The 13476-nt window shown below is 35.0% G+C and overlaps 2 protein-coding genes across 3 annotated transcripts; both read left to right on the plus strand.

Moving 5' to 3' along the window:
• The first annotated feature begins 339 nt into the window (after positions 1–339).
• Positions 340–3732, plus strand: LOC137732008 (ubiquitin-conjugating enzyme E2 variant 1A). Of its 2 annotated transcripts, XM_068471287.2 has the most exons (6): positions 389–566; positions 2318–2457; positions 2626–2751; positions 2825–2951; positions 3122–3181; positions 3564–3732. In XM_068471287.2, the coding sequence occupies exons 1-5, from the start codon at positions 539–541 to the stop codon at positions 3178–3180; spliced, it is 480 nt and encodes a 159-aa protein (XP_068327388.1). In that variant the 5' UTR covers positions 389–538; the 3' UTR covers position 3181; positions 3564–3732. The 2 variants fall into 2 exon arrangements, with proteins under 2 accessions (XP_068327389.1, XP_068327388.1); XM_068471288.2 differs by having other exon boundaries at positions 340–566; positions 3122–3732.
• A 1518-nt stretch (positions 3733–5250) lies between these two features.
• On the plus strand, positions 5251–8935 carry LOC137732358 (putative peroxygenase 4). Its single transcript, XM_068471668.2, has 6 exons — positions 5251–5551; positions 5722–5832; positions 5957–6042; positions 7167–7261; positions 8196–8321; positions 8409–8935. Exons 1-6 carry the CDS (start codon positions 5512–5514, stop codon positions 8560–8562), a joined length of 612 nt encoding a protein of 203 aa, XP_068327769.1. The 5' UTR covers positions 5251–5511; the 3' UTR covers positions 8563–8935.
• The last annotated feature ends 4541 nt before the right edge of the window (positions 8936–13476 follow it).

Genomic DNA, 13476 nt, shown 5'->3' on the forward strand with positions numbered 1-13476 from the left:
TCTATGACACCGAAAATGTATTAGCAATCAAGTGATTCACTAAAGCTACGAGAGATTAATTTTAGTGTCGGTAGCGAAATGTTCAGTGTGAAAAACAAGAAAAAAAAATGTGTGTACATTTATGTAAGAATGCTAGTGAAAAAAAAAAAAAAAAAACATTTAGAACGGTTCTCCTCCATTTTTTGGGGGACCCATCTTTTCAAATGCCACAGATCTACGGCCTTACTTCAACTGACTCGTCCAAAATGTACGGAATAATGGAAAATTCTACTGTAGTGACTGATGAACGTCTGAGATGCGCAGGTGCAGAAAAATAACGGTAGACCCTCAGCTCAAGGAATACTCGACTCGGATCCTCCTCCTCCTCCTCCTCTCTTCTGCTTCTTCCTGCTTTTTATCCTTTCTCTCCATGCGTGACTTTGCCCTCGGCGAACCGTATTGGACTTCCTACAGTCTTCAATCCATTATCGTAACCTCTCTGCTACTCTCTCTCCTCATCTCACCGTAATCCGGACTCTGCAAATTCAACGTCCAAAAAATGTGCTCCGAAGGATCAAGCGTCGTCGGTGGGCCTCGCAAAACCCTAGATTTTTCACCCTTTTAGTTAATTTTGCATTCGTCGAAGTTTGTCACAGATTAATTGTTATTATGTTGATTTTGTTCCTGAATGATCTAATTGCTTGTTTTTGTTTGAGCTAAATTGCATTTTCTTGTTTGTTTATTTGTTTGTTTGTTAACCTAGTGAAGTGGATGAATTTGATTATATTCGCTTACAAATTTGACTGCTTTGTCCTGAATGATAGGGTGTGTTGTGAGCTTGATTGGTTTTTTTGGGTTATGAACTAGTGCGAATTGATGTTTTTATGAAATCAATGTTGGGATGCCTAAAGTGTCCATCAAGGATCGAATCATTCCAATCTAATTTGACAAGGAATGATGAAGTTTGCATCGACGGTGGAAATTTAACGTTAACGTGTACAGTTGAGCCTTTGAGGTTCATCTTTAACCCCTCACTAATTACTACGGTACCCATGCTATTTTATCAGTGAAGCTAGTGCAAGTTTTTTGGGGCTGGCTAATGTGATGTTATGTGAATGGCAATGATTTTGGATTATCTTTCCTCGTGGCCGAAAATTTTGATTTGGAAACTTTGACCCTTGATGTCATGAAAAGTTCTTAAAAAGTTTCCAAATTGTTATAAGAAATAAGATATGGATTAACAGAACCCAACTATTCTTGAGGCGAATAGTAGTGTGACAAGATATAGATTCAGAAGTCATGTTGTGCCTTAGTCACCCCTTCCTTCTTCTTTTTTTCCCTGTATTTCTGTTTCTTTGAAGCGTTTTCCTCTGTGAATGGTTGCCTAAATTGTTATGCACTTCCTTGCAAAGAAAATTAAAGAAACCTCCATTCTCTCCTATAAACGCGGTTGCCCATTATTCTGCCTTCTTAATGTGTCAGTTCCTCCACAATCCTCTTGCTGAACATAACTCCATAGCTGATTGAGATTAGATTCACCAGTGCCAAAACAAATGCCTCATAAATTTTTAGCATCCTTCTCTTACACGGGAGGCAATGTAATTTCTAATATGAGACATGATTATTCGTCTTCTGTGTTAACATTATGTAAAGCACTCTAAAAATGGTATCTGATTGGGTATCCATATATTACAATTTACTTCTCAAACTTTTCAAGCTAGTATGAGTTTTTACATCTCTTCTGGAGGTAGAAAGGAGCACTCTGAGGACCAAGATCATTTTAAAAGACCATTACTTATCGTCTAGAGAAAGTGTCCATGGTCTGCTAACACAAGGGTCGTTCCACTTTTCTATAACCATTTCTCAGACGGTTTCTCCATAGAGAGTACAAGATTGTAGTGTTTTGGCATACTATTGTAAACACTTCTCATTTCTCTCAACTTGGAAATTATAACACCTACCTTTCGCTAATGTTCTATTTCCTTCTGAAATGAATTTATAGAACCTCTGCTGTTATTAAGGAAGTGAAAGCCAGTGAAAGTATTTCTGCCAGGAGTTTCATTGGTAAATTATATAAGACTAAAAAACAGAGAAAGCCTGGGGTATTCCCCTTTTTGTATTTGTTGAACTAGCTTCTATTTTTGTGATGAATTTGATGTGATTTGTGACTGAAGCTGCCTTTGGTTTTCTTTGTTACACTAAGTAGATATGTCAATCCTTTTTGTTAGACAATTGTCTTATTCCTGTTGTTCGTGATTATTTGTTACAGTATGGCATTCATTATTATCAAATCATGCAAGAGTTGTAGTTACGTGTCTTGACTCTTTTTTGTGTGTAGTTCCCAGGAATTTCAGATTACTGGAAGAGCTTGAGAGGGGTGAAAAGGGAATTGGGGATGGCACTGTTAGCTATGGTATGGATGATGCTGATGATATTTATATGCAGTCATGGACAGGGACAATTATTGGACCTCCTAATGTAGGTTCCTTATTCTTTTTAATTTTCCTTTTTTGGGTAAATTGCTGCCCACAAATGCGCTTCTAAGTTTAAAAAAAAATAAAAAATAAAAATAAATATCATGGAATGCTGCCTTGAAATAACATCATTCTTTGAATTTAATGTCTTGCTGATCTTGCTTCTTGCTAGACTGTGCACGAAGGGCGCATTTACCAGTTGAAACTGTTCTGTGGAAAGGACTATCCAGATAATCCACCAACTGTTAGGTTCCAAACACGAATAAACGTGACCTGTGTCAATCGTGATACTGGAGTGGTAGGGGATTCTTACCCGCAAATATTTTCCTTTGTTATAGTTGAAACAAGCTGATGGGTGGACAAATTACCAGGTTGAACCCAGTCTTTTCCCCATGCTTGCCAATTGGCAAAGGGAATATACGATGGAGGACATATTGACACAATTGAAGAAGGAGATGATGTCACCACAAAACCGAAAGCTAGCTCAGCCACCTGAAGGTTTGTTAATTTCTGCTGTTTCCTGCTGAACATGCTTTACCTTTTTATGTATTTTAAGTTTTATTAGCAGAACTACACTGTTGCTTTATCGAATATAGTTGCTTCTATTGTTTTCCTTCTGTTCATATCATGTCGAAATGGAGAGTCAATATTTGAATATGTATTTTCAGGCAGTGAAGAGGGAAGGGCCGATCAAAAAGGGCTTGTGGTGAAATGTTGCATCATCTAAGGTCAGACTTGAACGATACACGATACTTAATGTAGTATACACGTAGAATGATACCTGTTAAGGAGCATCTATGTGCTAATCCTGCCTAATGTAGTAAGGATCACTCCATCTGGAACGATGAGCTGTAATGTGTGTTCTACTATCACTTATGGTTTTGGCGGACAGTCTTGTGTATGTGATGTTTTCCTACAGTTATTTACACACACGTTGTTTATACTTTGGGCATGAACCGCCTTATTTTGTAGAAGCCGAGTACAGGTCCTTGATAAGGAGAGATATCACCGTGTCACGAGGACTTGTACATACGTCCACTGCATTCTTGAATGTTTACTTGTGTTTTTAGAATGTGACAGCATTGTGTTTTGTCGTTGTTGTATTTGCAGAATTGGATGAATGGGTCCGTAGGTTTATGAGGATGTTATATTTGACTGGCTGCTTCTTAGATTTTATATCGTGAAAACGTTTGAAACCGCTCCAAATACCGAGTGGGTTATGCGGGTATATGAGATGTAATTATATGAACCAATGGACTATGAAATATCGATTCTTCAATACCTTTTGTTTTCCTTTCATGACTGAAGCGGTATAGTTTGATATCAAATTCTAATCAAGACAATGATGTTTGTTATGAATGATGATTAATATTTGGTACAAACCAAATATTAGAACAACTCATGTTCAACTCCAGAGCCAAAGGGGCTATATATGTGAAACCAATTATAAATTGTGATGTTAAAATACATATTATTCAGAGTGCATAGATATGATTGTTTTTCGTCACTGCAAAAAACGTCATTTGACTGCATGAACAGTTGTTGATCATGGTAGAGTAAGTCAATTCTTCCTTTTACTCTACCATGAAAACGGATTAAAGTAAAGCATCATTTCCCAAAAGACTTAAAAGAGGGTAGAATGTCGCATCGCCGTATCACCTAAAGAGATAAGACTGAGAGATGTGGTCGATCAAAAAAACAACTAAGAGATTATAACAAGGTAGGGCTGGTGACCGGATAGAAGTTGTGACAAGGTAGCCGCACTAGAAGGGGCGGCCGGATCACCTTCGTTTCAGGGAGAGATAATACTTGTTGGGTATTTTAGTTTGACACTGTTTCACACCCAAAAAGAAACGAGCTACGTATAAATAAAACTTAGAGATGAAAATCATCTTTTATTTCTCAAGGTTGAATTAACACGTATATGGATTTAGTCGAGTTAATTAGAGCATTGTACTGCGCCTAAGTTCAAATATAGTTTAAATAAATAGTGTATACCTTATCGTTTGCTAGAAAAAAAAAAATTATTTTCTTAACTTAGCAAAAGACAGCAGTAGTAAAAAACAATACATTAGGTAATATTGATGCAGATGGCGAAGCTTCGTTCGCTTGGACACTTGTGGTTTTGAACTCGGTGGGAGGGAAAGCTTCTGATTTCTGAGAGAGCACGGGAGGAAAGAGGTCCCAGAACAAACAAAAACGCCGTGAAAGGTGATGTGTGCGTGGATAACATGGGAAGAGCGTTCACACTTGAAGAGAGCTGAGAAACTATTGGGAAGTGAAGCAACAGCTAATCTGTTACCTGTTCCTGTAAACCAAAAGCAAACGTAAAAGCTGATGTGGTATGTAACGAATTTCTGTATTCGAACTTCAAAGATTAGAAGGTTCGGGGACCGTTGAAAAGAGGGATAAATACATCCAAATTCTTTCTTGTATTTCAGGTAAGGTGAACTAATAAAATACGCTAATTCAATCGCATTGTTTAAGGTGAGTTGATCTAAATCTCCTAATCTTTGTACTCCGAGCAAAAAAATCCGGAGAGGATTTCAACTCTCTAACAACAATCCACAATAACCGCTCCAAAAGGGTTGTTGATTATGTCTTTGTTGTATGAGCTATAACAGTAATAATAAATAAATATTCGAATAAAGAAACAAAAATATGGAAAACGATAATATTGTGGGAAATTATAGTCAACGTGGGAGGGCCAGTGCGGGGACGCGTGCCATTTGGGACGTTATTCACAGCGCTAAGCTTTCACAACACAATAAATTTTAATAATTATACAGTAATATCTATCACCATGCCATTCCAGATACTTAAATTTTAAATTATTTACGTTCGCTTTTAGGCCGTTATATAAATAAATAGTTTGCGTGGTTGTGAATCGGACGTTTCAGGAAAGAGAAAAAAAAAGAACAACTCTCTAAAGTTGCTCCGCTCGGTACAAGGTTGGATTTATTGATCGGTTTCTTTCTTAATTTTCCTTCACCGCCATTGCATTTGATCAAATTTACCTTCTTCTCTCCCCTCTCGAGTTTCAATCCTTCTGAAAAATATGGGTTCCTCTTCTCTGTCAGAAAACAGTAAGCAACAAGGTATGCAGTCTCTCTCTCTCTCTCTCTCTCTCTCTCGGTTTTCTTGAACTTTTCGGCCGTTTCGCTTAGAGTTAAACAAAGGGATTATATATGTTGTAAATTTAATTATATGTTAATTAATTGGCATAAATCTCGTGATGTGTTTGTACTCAAATTGCTGATGCATGCAGATAATAATGGTGGGAAATTCGTACCCAACAAAGAGGACGTTCTGCAGAGACATGTAGCCTTCTTTGACAGGAATCACGATGGCATTGTTTATCCTTGGGAAACTTTTCAAGGTTTTTATTAATTATTTTTTGCTTTTCTTCTTTAAAACCTGTATACATGATCATTACTATTCATAATCTCTTTGTAATTAAACAAGTGATCGCGCGCGCGCGCGCGTGTGTGTTATATCAACAGGTTTTCGTGCGATCGGGTGTGGTATCATGTTGTCCACAGTCAGTGCCTTTCTCATCAACGCGGCCCTCAGTCGAAAGACTCGCCAGGTATCTCTCTCACTCTCTCACTCAGCTCGCTACGGTTATCATTCGCCTATGCATCCGAAGTTCTAGGTTCGATTCACTCTCCGTAACAAAAATTTTAATAAGAAAAAAGTTATAACTACAAAGCATTAGACTAAGTTGCCGGCGGCATAGATTAAAATATCGTTCCCAGATCAGAATATTTGTTTTCTGAGTAAAGCACATGGAGAATTACCAAATTTCCCATCATTTATTTTTTGCTCGAACACTCACATCCACATGTTTGTAGATGGAATCGAACGTGGCGAATATCTTGTAGGGTTTATAGTGCTGGTTACAAATGTTGATTTGATCAGCACTGGAACTAAAGCACCTTTGTGTTTACCTTACCAGAGAAGCCGGGATGAATTGTTTTAATTTTATTGACGTGGTTGCTTAAAACAAGATAATTTTAAGGAGACTAAATTTATTAACAAAATTTTACAAATTAAATGACATAGAAGTTGATGATTAGATTATGATTTAAACATTAAACGTGCTCATTTTTATTGATGACACATTATTTAATTTACAAATTTTTCTTTAAATTTAATTTCTCTAACATCACCCTTAAAGCAATATACTTGTAACAATTTCCAAGGTTTAATTCTCCGGTTCTATACGTTAGAATTGATCTGAACAAAAATGAATTCTTTTATTTTTACTCGTTCGTTTACAAAATTTATTACTTCTCGGAGTACTCATAAAAATAAAAAATAAAAACCTAATGAAAAGTCTAAAAAAAATTTAGTTTTAATGAAAAATGACAAATAAAGGTGTAGTGAATAGTACCAGGAAAAGGTAAAAAATGTGGTTTTTTGTTAAAAGTGAACAACACCGGGAGTATTTCGTTAAAACTCTCTAAAATTAACGTAGGTTGCAACTTTTCTAAAAATATGTTTATTTTACACTATGTTATTGAATATTTGATTGAATGTGCGTTGTTATAAGAATATTGTGACGCATTAAGCAAACAAAGAACACGTGTATTAGGGGAAGTGAATTATGTCTAATTGTCTATGTCGACACATTTGCTAGTATTACAATTTGTATACTATATATTACGTCGAGTGGAAGTGACGTGGCTTCTGTAACTGTGTTTGGTGCAGGGAAAGTTCCCTTCTCTGCTTTTCCCAGTTGAAGTTAAAAACATCCATAAAGCCAAACATGGCAGTGACTCAGGAGTCTATGATACTGAAGGAAGGTATAATTATTTATTAATTAATTGATTAATTAATCTATATTTTGTATAATATAATCTTCTTATTATATAATATAGTCTGTCGGATCTCGTATAATAAAATAGTTTTAATTGGTATAGCTTTTTGAAGAATATTTTCAGTGTGTTGAAAATACGGTCTGGTACACTCAGTGTTGAATCCAATCATTTGTATGATATCACTTAGTGTATCAGGCTCCTAACACACTGAATAATTTCTCTAGAAGAACATGAACACCTAAATTTTTCTACATTTTTCACAATCATTTATAATTTTTTAAAATTATTCTGCTTAAGTGCATATTGTATAATGAACTCCCCAACTGTTGGTCTTGGTCGTCGTCACATTTGGAATTGATAAGTAGAGGATGATGATTTGAATGGGGATTTACAGATACATTTTAAACTAATAACATGCCTGATAACAATTTCTTGCTTTTGGACTTCAAAATGAGCTGAGCTTCTTGAAAAGCTACGTTTGAGTTTTTATTAAACAAAAAATTGATTTTCACACATTCAAATTCTCATTTTACACACTTTGCTTATTTTTGTCAATTGATGTTCGTTTATCCATACATATCGATAAAAAAAGATAAATATAGGTGTATGAAAAGGAAGATGATTTTCACGCATTTTTTATAGCTTGTTACACGTCTCTCTATATTTCTAGCAATCAAATTGTATAAGTCAAACGAAATTTAACTGCCAAAATAAATTAAACAAGAACGTGTAAAAAACTAAAAATAAAATGTTTTTAACATGTTTTGTATGAAAATAACTTAACTTATCAACTACTCTAATCACCTTCTTTTTGGAATTTGGATTATGTCTTTATCTTTTTGCATTTCTTGGATTTCTTTATGGATCTTCTCATTAGTATTTTGTATTTAATTATTTTTCTCCAATTACAATTTTTCAGGTTTGTTCCGTCGAAATTTGAAGAAATCTTTGAGAAGCATGCCCATACGCATCCAAATGCGTTGACGTCAGATGAACTGATGGGCATGCTAAAGGCTAATAGGGATCCCAAGGATTATGCAGGATGGTAAGTTTCTCATATATATATTCATGTCCTGCTGAAATATAAATTAGAAAGCAGAACGAAATTAATGAGAGAATATATAAAATGCAGGTTTGCTGCCTATACAGAATGGAAGATCTTATATGTGCTTTGCAAGGACAAAAATGGTTTGTTGCACAAGGATACAGTTAGAGCTGTTTACGATGGAAGCTTGTTTGAACGCATGGAGAAGGAAAACTCCGGCGGAGACAAAAAGAAAGAATAATTCGTTATAATTATTCAACCATGCTGGATTTATTAATAAGTTCCTAAGCTTTTTAACAAGTTAATTAATAATTACTGGCTTTGTTTCAACTGTATTTCCTACATGTGGATGAACCGTGTGAAACAAGCGAGACGAGTTATATATTGGGAGTTTTTTATTTTTCATTTTTTTCTTGATGCAGTGTTGTCTGAAAAAATTTGGCAGATTGTATAGTCTGGTGTTGTCCATTTAGCCGTGCCCGGTGGGTAAGCGGAAGTATACCGGTGTTTCTATTGAGCAGTGTATGTTGATATTGTTTAGAGATTGTGGATGTTGTTTGTTAGTTCGTCTGTTCATGTGTGTAAATATATTATATGTTGATTTGTTTATCAAATTATGTGAATTGAAATAGGAATGATATTAATTTCGTACGAACTTTCTACGAATTTACTTGAACATAAACTGAACCTAGGTTGATTACTGAAATGTCAATGTTTTGTACTAAGCGAATGATCTATTTTTGAGTTGAACATGGAAATTGTAAAATAATATAATCTGCAGATATGTCCGTGTTTCAGTACATCAACGGGGTATTTATTTGCCCTCTCAATAAACTTCCTTGGATTGGACTGCTAGCCGATGTTTGATACGATTACCTTTAATGAGACTAAGTTGGACTCGCACCGACTAAGTCTTTCGCTAGGTAGTCTTAGCGATGACCCCAATAAGTATGGGATTGCTAGTCCCGTCCCCAAACTTGCTCCGTTTGCCCACTGCATCTTCTACAGGATGTGTCGTCTGCAAGCGTTCCTCTGCAACACCTTTTAATCACCGCCCATATCTAGAACAAAGCTCCACCCATTGCCCAAACCTCAAAATCCAACCACCAAAACTTTTTCAAAAAAATAACGTGAAACAATAACAACAAAATCCAACCCCAAAATTCAAAATCCACCCATTGCCAGAAAATTTTGAGATAGCTTTGCAGGCGGAGAAGCCAACACATGTATCAGAAGGAGGAGAGAGATCTGAAATTTTTTGGGAAAAAAAGGATGAGGAAGGTGGAGATGCTTAATAGCAGCAAGAGGGTGATGAGGATGAGCTTGTTTAGAAGGATTTGTGATGAGCTTTACACCTGCGTTTTGTAGGAAGAAGAGGAAGGAAAGAAGAAATGGGGCGGAGCCAAAGGGAGAAGAAAAGAAAAAATACTTCGGGAGGTGGTCTTTCAGGAATATAAGAGGTGAATAAATAATAAATATGCATTAAATAATATAAAATATTATTATGTATACATTAAATAATATAAAATATTGCTATATATGCATTAATTAATATAATATTACAGTTCGTTAATTATCCTGTTTTTTGATCCGATACTGTACCAAATGCTTTACTAAATTAGTCCAATTTAGTCTAGTCTAAACCAATACAGCTTAGTTTATGAGTTAATCCAGTCCGACATAACTTAACGCAAGAGTGATGTTTGTGTTTCAGTTCCTTAATTTACTTGAACGCACGTTGCTTAACCAAGATCCATAAGAGAACTTTCTACACTACTTACCCATATCTTAATACAGAAAGCCTGATCCATGGCAATTCTGTTCGTACAGGTTCATGGATGACAGAAAATATGGGTTGTGATACGGAGGTCAATCTGGTATTTTGGGCCTTATAATATATGGGTTGAGGCTTTTGCCTTAATATGTTGGTGCAATGCTCCAATGAATAGTGCAGTTTTATTTTGGACACTGAATAATACCATTTAAATTCTGTTTAGTGACCACACACCTTCCCGACCATCTCCCCAATAGAGAGTGACCCATACGAATAAGTTTTAGATAAGTATGTATTTATTGTATAATGAATGGTCTCTGTTTAGTGACTACACACCTTCTTGACCATCTCCCCAATAAAGAGTGACCCGAATAAGTTTTAGATAAATATGTATTTATTGTATAATGAATGGTACTAACTCACACTATCAAACTCATATATGTAAATGAGTGCTTTTCAGCGCAAATAACAAGAAATCAATCATAATTACAATAATTTAAGATTCAATTTCATTATGTGTAACAAAAACAGTCTAGCTCTTTTATCAGTTGAACGAAAATATAAGATTTGCGTTCTAAATCAAACCGGGGAACAAACATGTGCTACCTTTTCAATAATACGTTTGCACCCATAACCATTGCACATGATCAATCGGCAGGGTTGGCCGTGGCCAGCTGAACTGAGTCCGGACAGAAAGAAATTGAAGCTAACACATTGAAGCAAGCAGTGGTGCTGGGAAATCTTATCTGGAGGGGCAAAGTCACAATTAGTTGGTCGGATGGTTGAGGCAAAAAGCCTTATTATCTCATGTATTGTGTTTGTGGCCACATCAAAATTCAAAAGCGATCGATGGAAGACAAAACCCATCACTTTATTATTTTATAACCAAGAAACTTGACCATATTATTACTGTATTATTGAAGGGGACCTTCCTTTTCTTTACTCTCTCTTTCTTGCATGTTGTGTGTTGCATGTCCATCTCATCTTTTGTTCGCTTACTTTTCCCACACGCCACTTGCGAGTTTCTTTTAACAAGGACTTGGATTAGTCGGTCAATTTGCGTAACAAAAAAGGATGGAATAATAATAGTAAGGATTGTTCTTGTCCAAAACACGTACATTGAAATTAATCCATTTCATTTGTCTTTCATACTGTGCATTGCTTTCGCATGGCGTGGGGAGCATGGTCGATTTACTTTATATCTATATTTTAAAAATAAAATGGCTCCAGGACTACAAATAGCTACAGTTTATATGCACAAGAATCACCAGTATTTTGAACGTATGGTATAATTAATGTTACATAACTTTTATGTAGTTCGACTTGCCTAATTTCTTATATTCACAAACTTTTTTTTCCTTCTTCAAAAAATTTAACCAAAGAAAATATATTTATGTATAAAAATTAGTTATCATGGAATATAAAAATATTAATTGTTACTCTAATATCAAATATTTTGAAAAACGGTAAGGATGGGAATATTAATTATGATACCTCACATTCACAATAAAGAAAGGTTTTGGTTTCGTGTCGTTGAACTCAATCATTAAGTAGATAGTTGAATTTAAATTTAGAAATGTGTAGGTTTTGTGTTTGACCACTATCATTAATTTACCATCAAAATATAAAAAGATGTACGTAAATTTCATTTCTTCCTTAAAGTTTTTTTTTTTTTAAGGAGGCCAACTGATGCCTTCGACACAGAAACTCATTCTTCGAGAGTCGGAAAAACTCGTAGAGGCATTTCAATCTCATTTGATCAGTATCGTGTACTTCACCAGAAATCAAACCCAAAATATATTGTGTGAAATACAATGCGTTGAATTCGTCTCTAACCATTAGGTCACCACGCGGTCCGAATTGAAGTATCGTATTCGTTTTTGACTTGGTCAGAGAGAGACATTGATGTCTCACTACGTAGCAAACAATTTAAAATTATCAACTTAATAGGCAGAATCATGTCATTTTTTCTTTTTGGTCGAAAGAATCATCTCATTCATTATACCTTTTTGATTATATTTTTGTGTAATAGAGATGTTCAAGAGCTTGGATATTCATATGGAAAGATCCTATCGTATAAATTAATAACGTCATACGCTGGCTAGGGTTTGTTTTCTTTTTGCACCTTAGTGACTAAACAACTGGATTCGTCGATGACGATAGCTAATCTAATTCTTGTGACGGAGTTAATCACCTCTTAATTAATTATGCGATTCCTACATTTATTTTGTTTATTCATATCATCCTTTCAATCATTAATAAATTTATTACGTTAGACGTTGAACAAGGCAGAGAAAATCACCGCGCCTGATTAACTACAAATACTTTTCTTCCCCTAATAAGATTCACTTTATCATTATTAGTTTGCTGATTTTCACTTAGTTCAGTTGGACGGGGAATCGTGGCCGCCCCTTATGTATGTCTAGACGTAAATCAAAAGCCATACCTATGCTTGGAGGTCATGGAAGTCCAAATAATTAAGCCCTAGTTAGCTTACACCTAAACTTGGAGGCCATGGAAGCAGTTGAATGATTGTGGAGTATGGACCAACTTTAACTAGCTACTTTTCAAACGGCAAATTTATTAGTTACAATAGGTAAATGTTTCTAGGAGCTTCCAATTTTTTATTCAATAGACTCATAACTTAATAAAAAAATTATGTTGCCGTGGTCAACCGTAACCTCAACTATAATTGACTTTTATACTCACTAATTTCAAGCCAACTAAGCTTTAACTTTAATGGCCATAATGCAAAATTAACACCACATGCATCACAACCGTCAATTTTTTTCTTCACATGGCCATCTATATTCTAACGCATATAAATCAAAAGAAGATAAAACAATAAACAAATGGATGAGTACATAAGATCATCTTCAATCCTTGGGTTAAAATTTAAAATTTTTAACTCATAAATTTTAGGTTTTAACCCAGAAATAATTTTTTTGCTCCAACATTTTATTGGTTTTAATTACTTTAGCAATTAGATTTAAATTTGGACCGTGAGGTTTTTTTTTTACCATTGGATTTGATCATATTAGATCTTAGTTGTTGGATTTAATGAATTTATAAATATAAAACTAAAAAAAAATACACGTATATGGTAAGTCAGCCTACTAACCCTGGGAGGACATCCTGGCTTAAATTTTCCCCATAAATGAGTTTTGCGTTGCAATTCATATTTGTCCCAGGGTTGAGCAAGTTTGAGTGGATTTAAAACCTTAAATTTGAGTTTTACTCCAAGGGTTGGAGTAGGTATAAAAAGATCAAATGTACGTAATTTTTCAATTTTTTTTCATTTAGTTATTAAGGAGAGGCAGTAGAGTTCGAAATAAATATGTGTGGGAGGATATATATGAATAAACATCACCACGTAAAGTT

The sequence above is a fragment of the Pyrus communis genome, chromosome 16, assembly GCF_041283825.1.
Source record: "Pyrus communis isolate YQ-2024b chromosome 16, ASM4128382v1, whole genome shotgun sequence".
NCBI lineage: Eukaryota > Viridiplantae > Streptophyta > Magnoliopsida > Rosales > Rosaceae > Pyrus > Pyrus communis.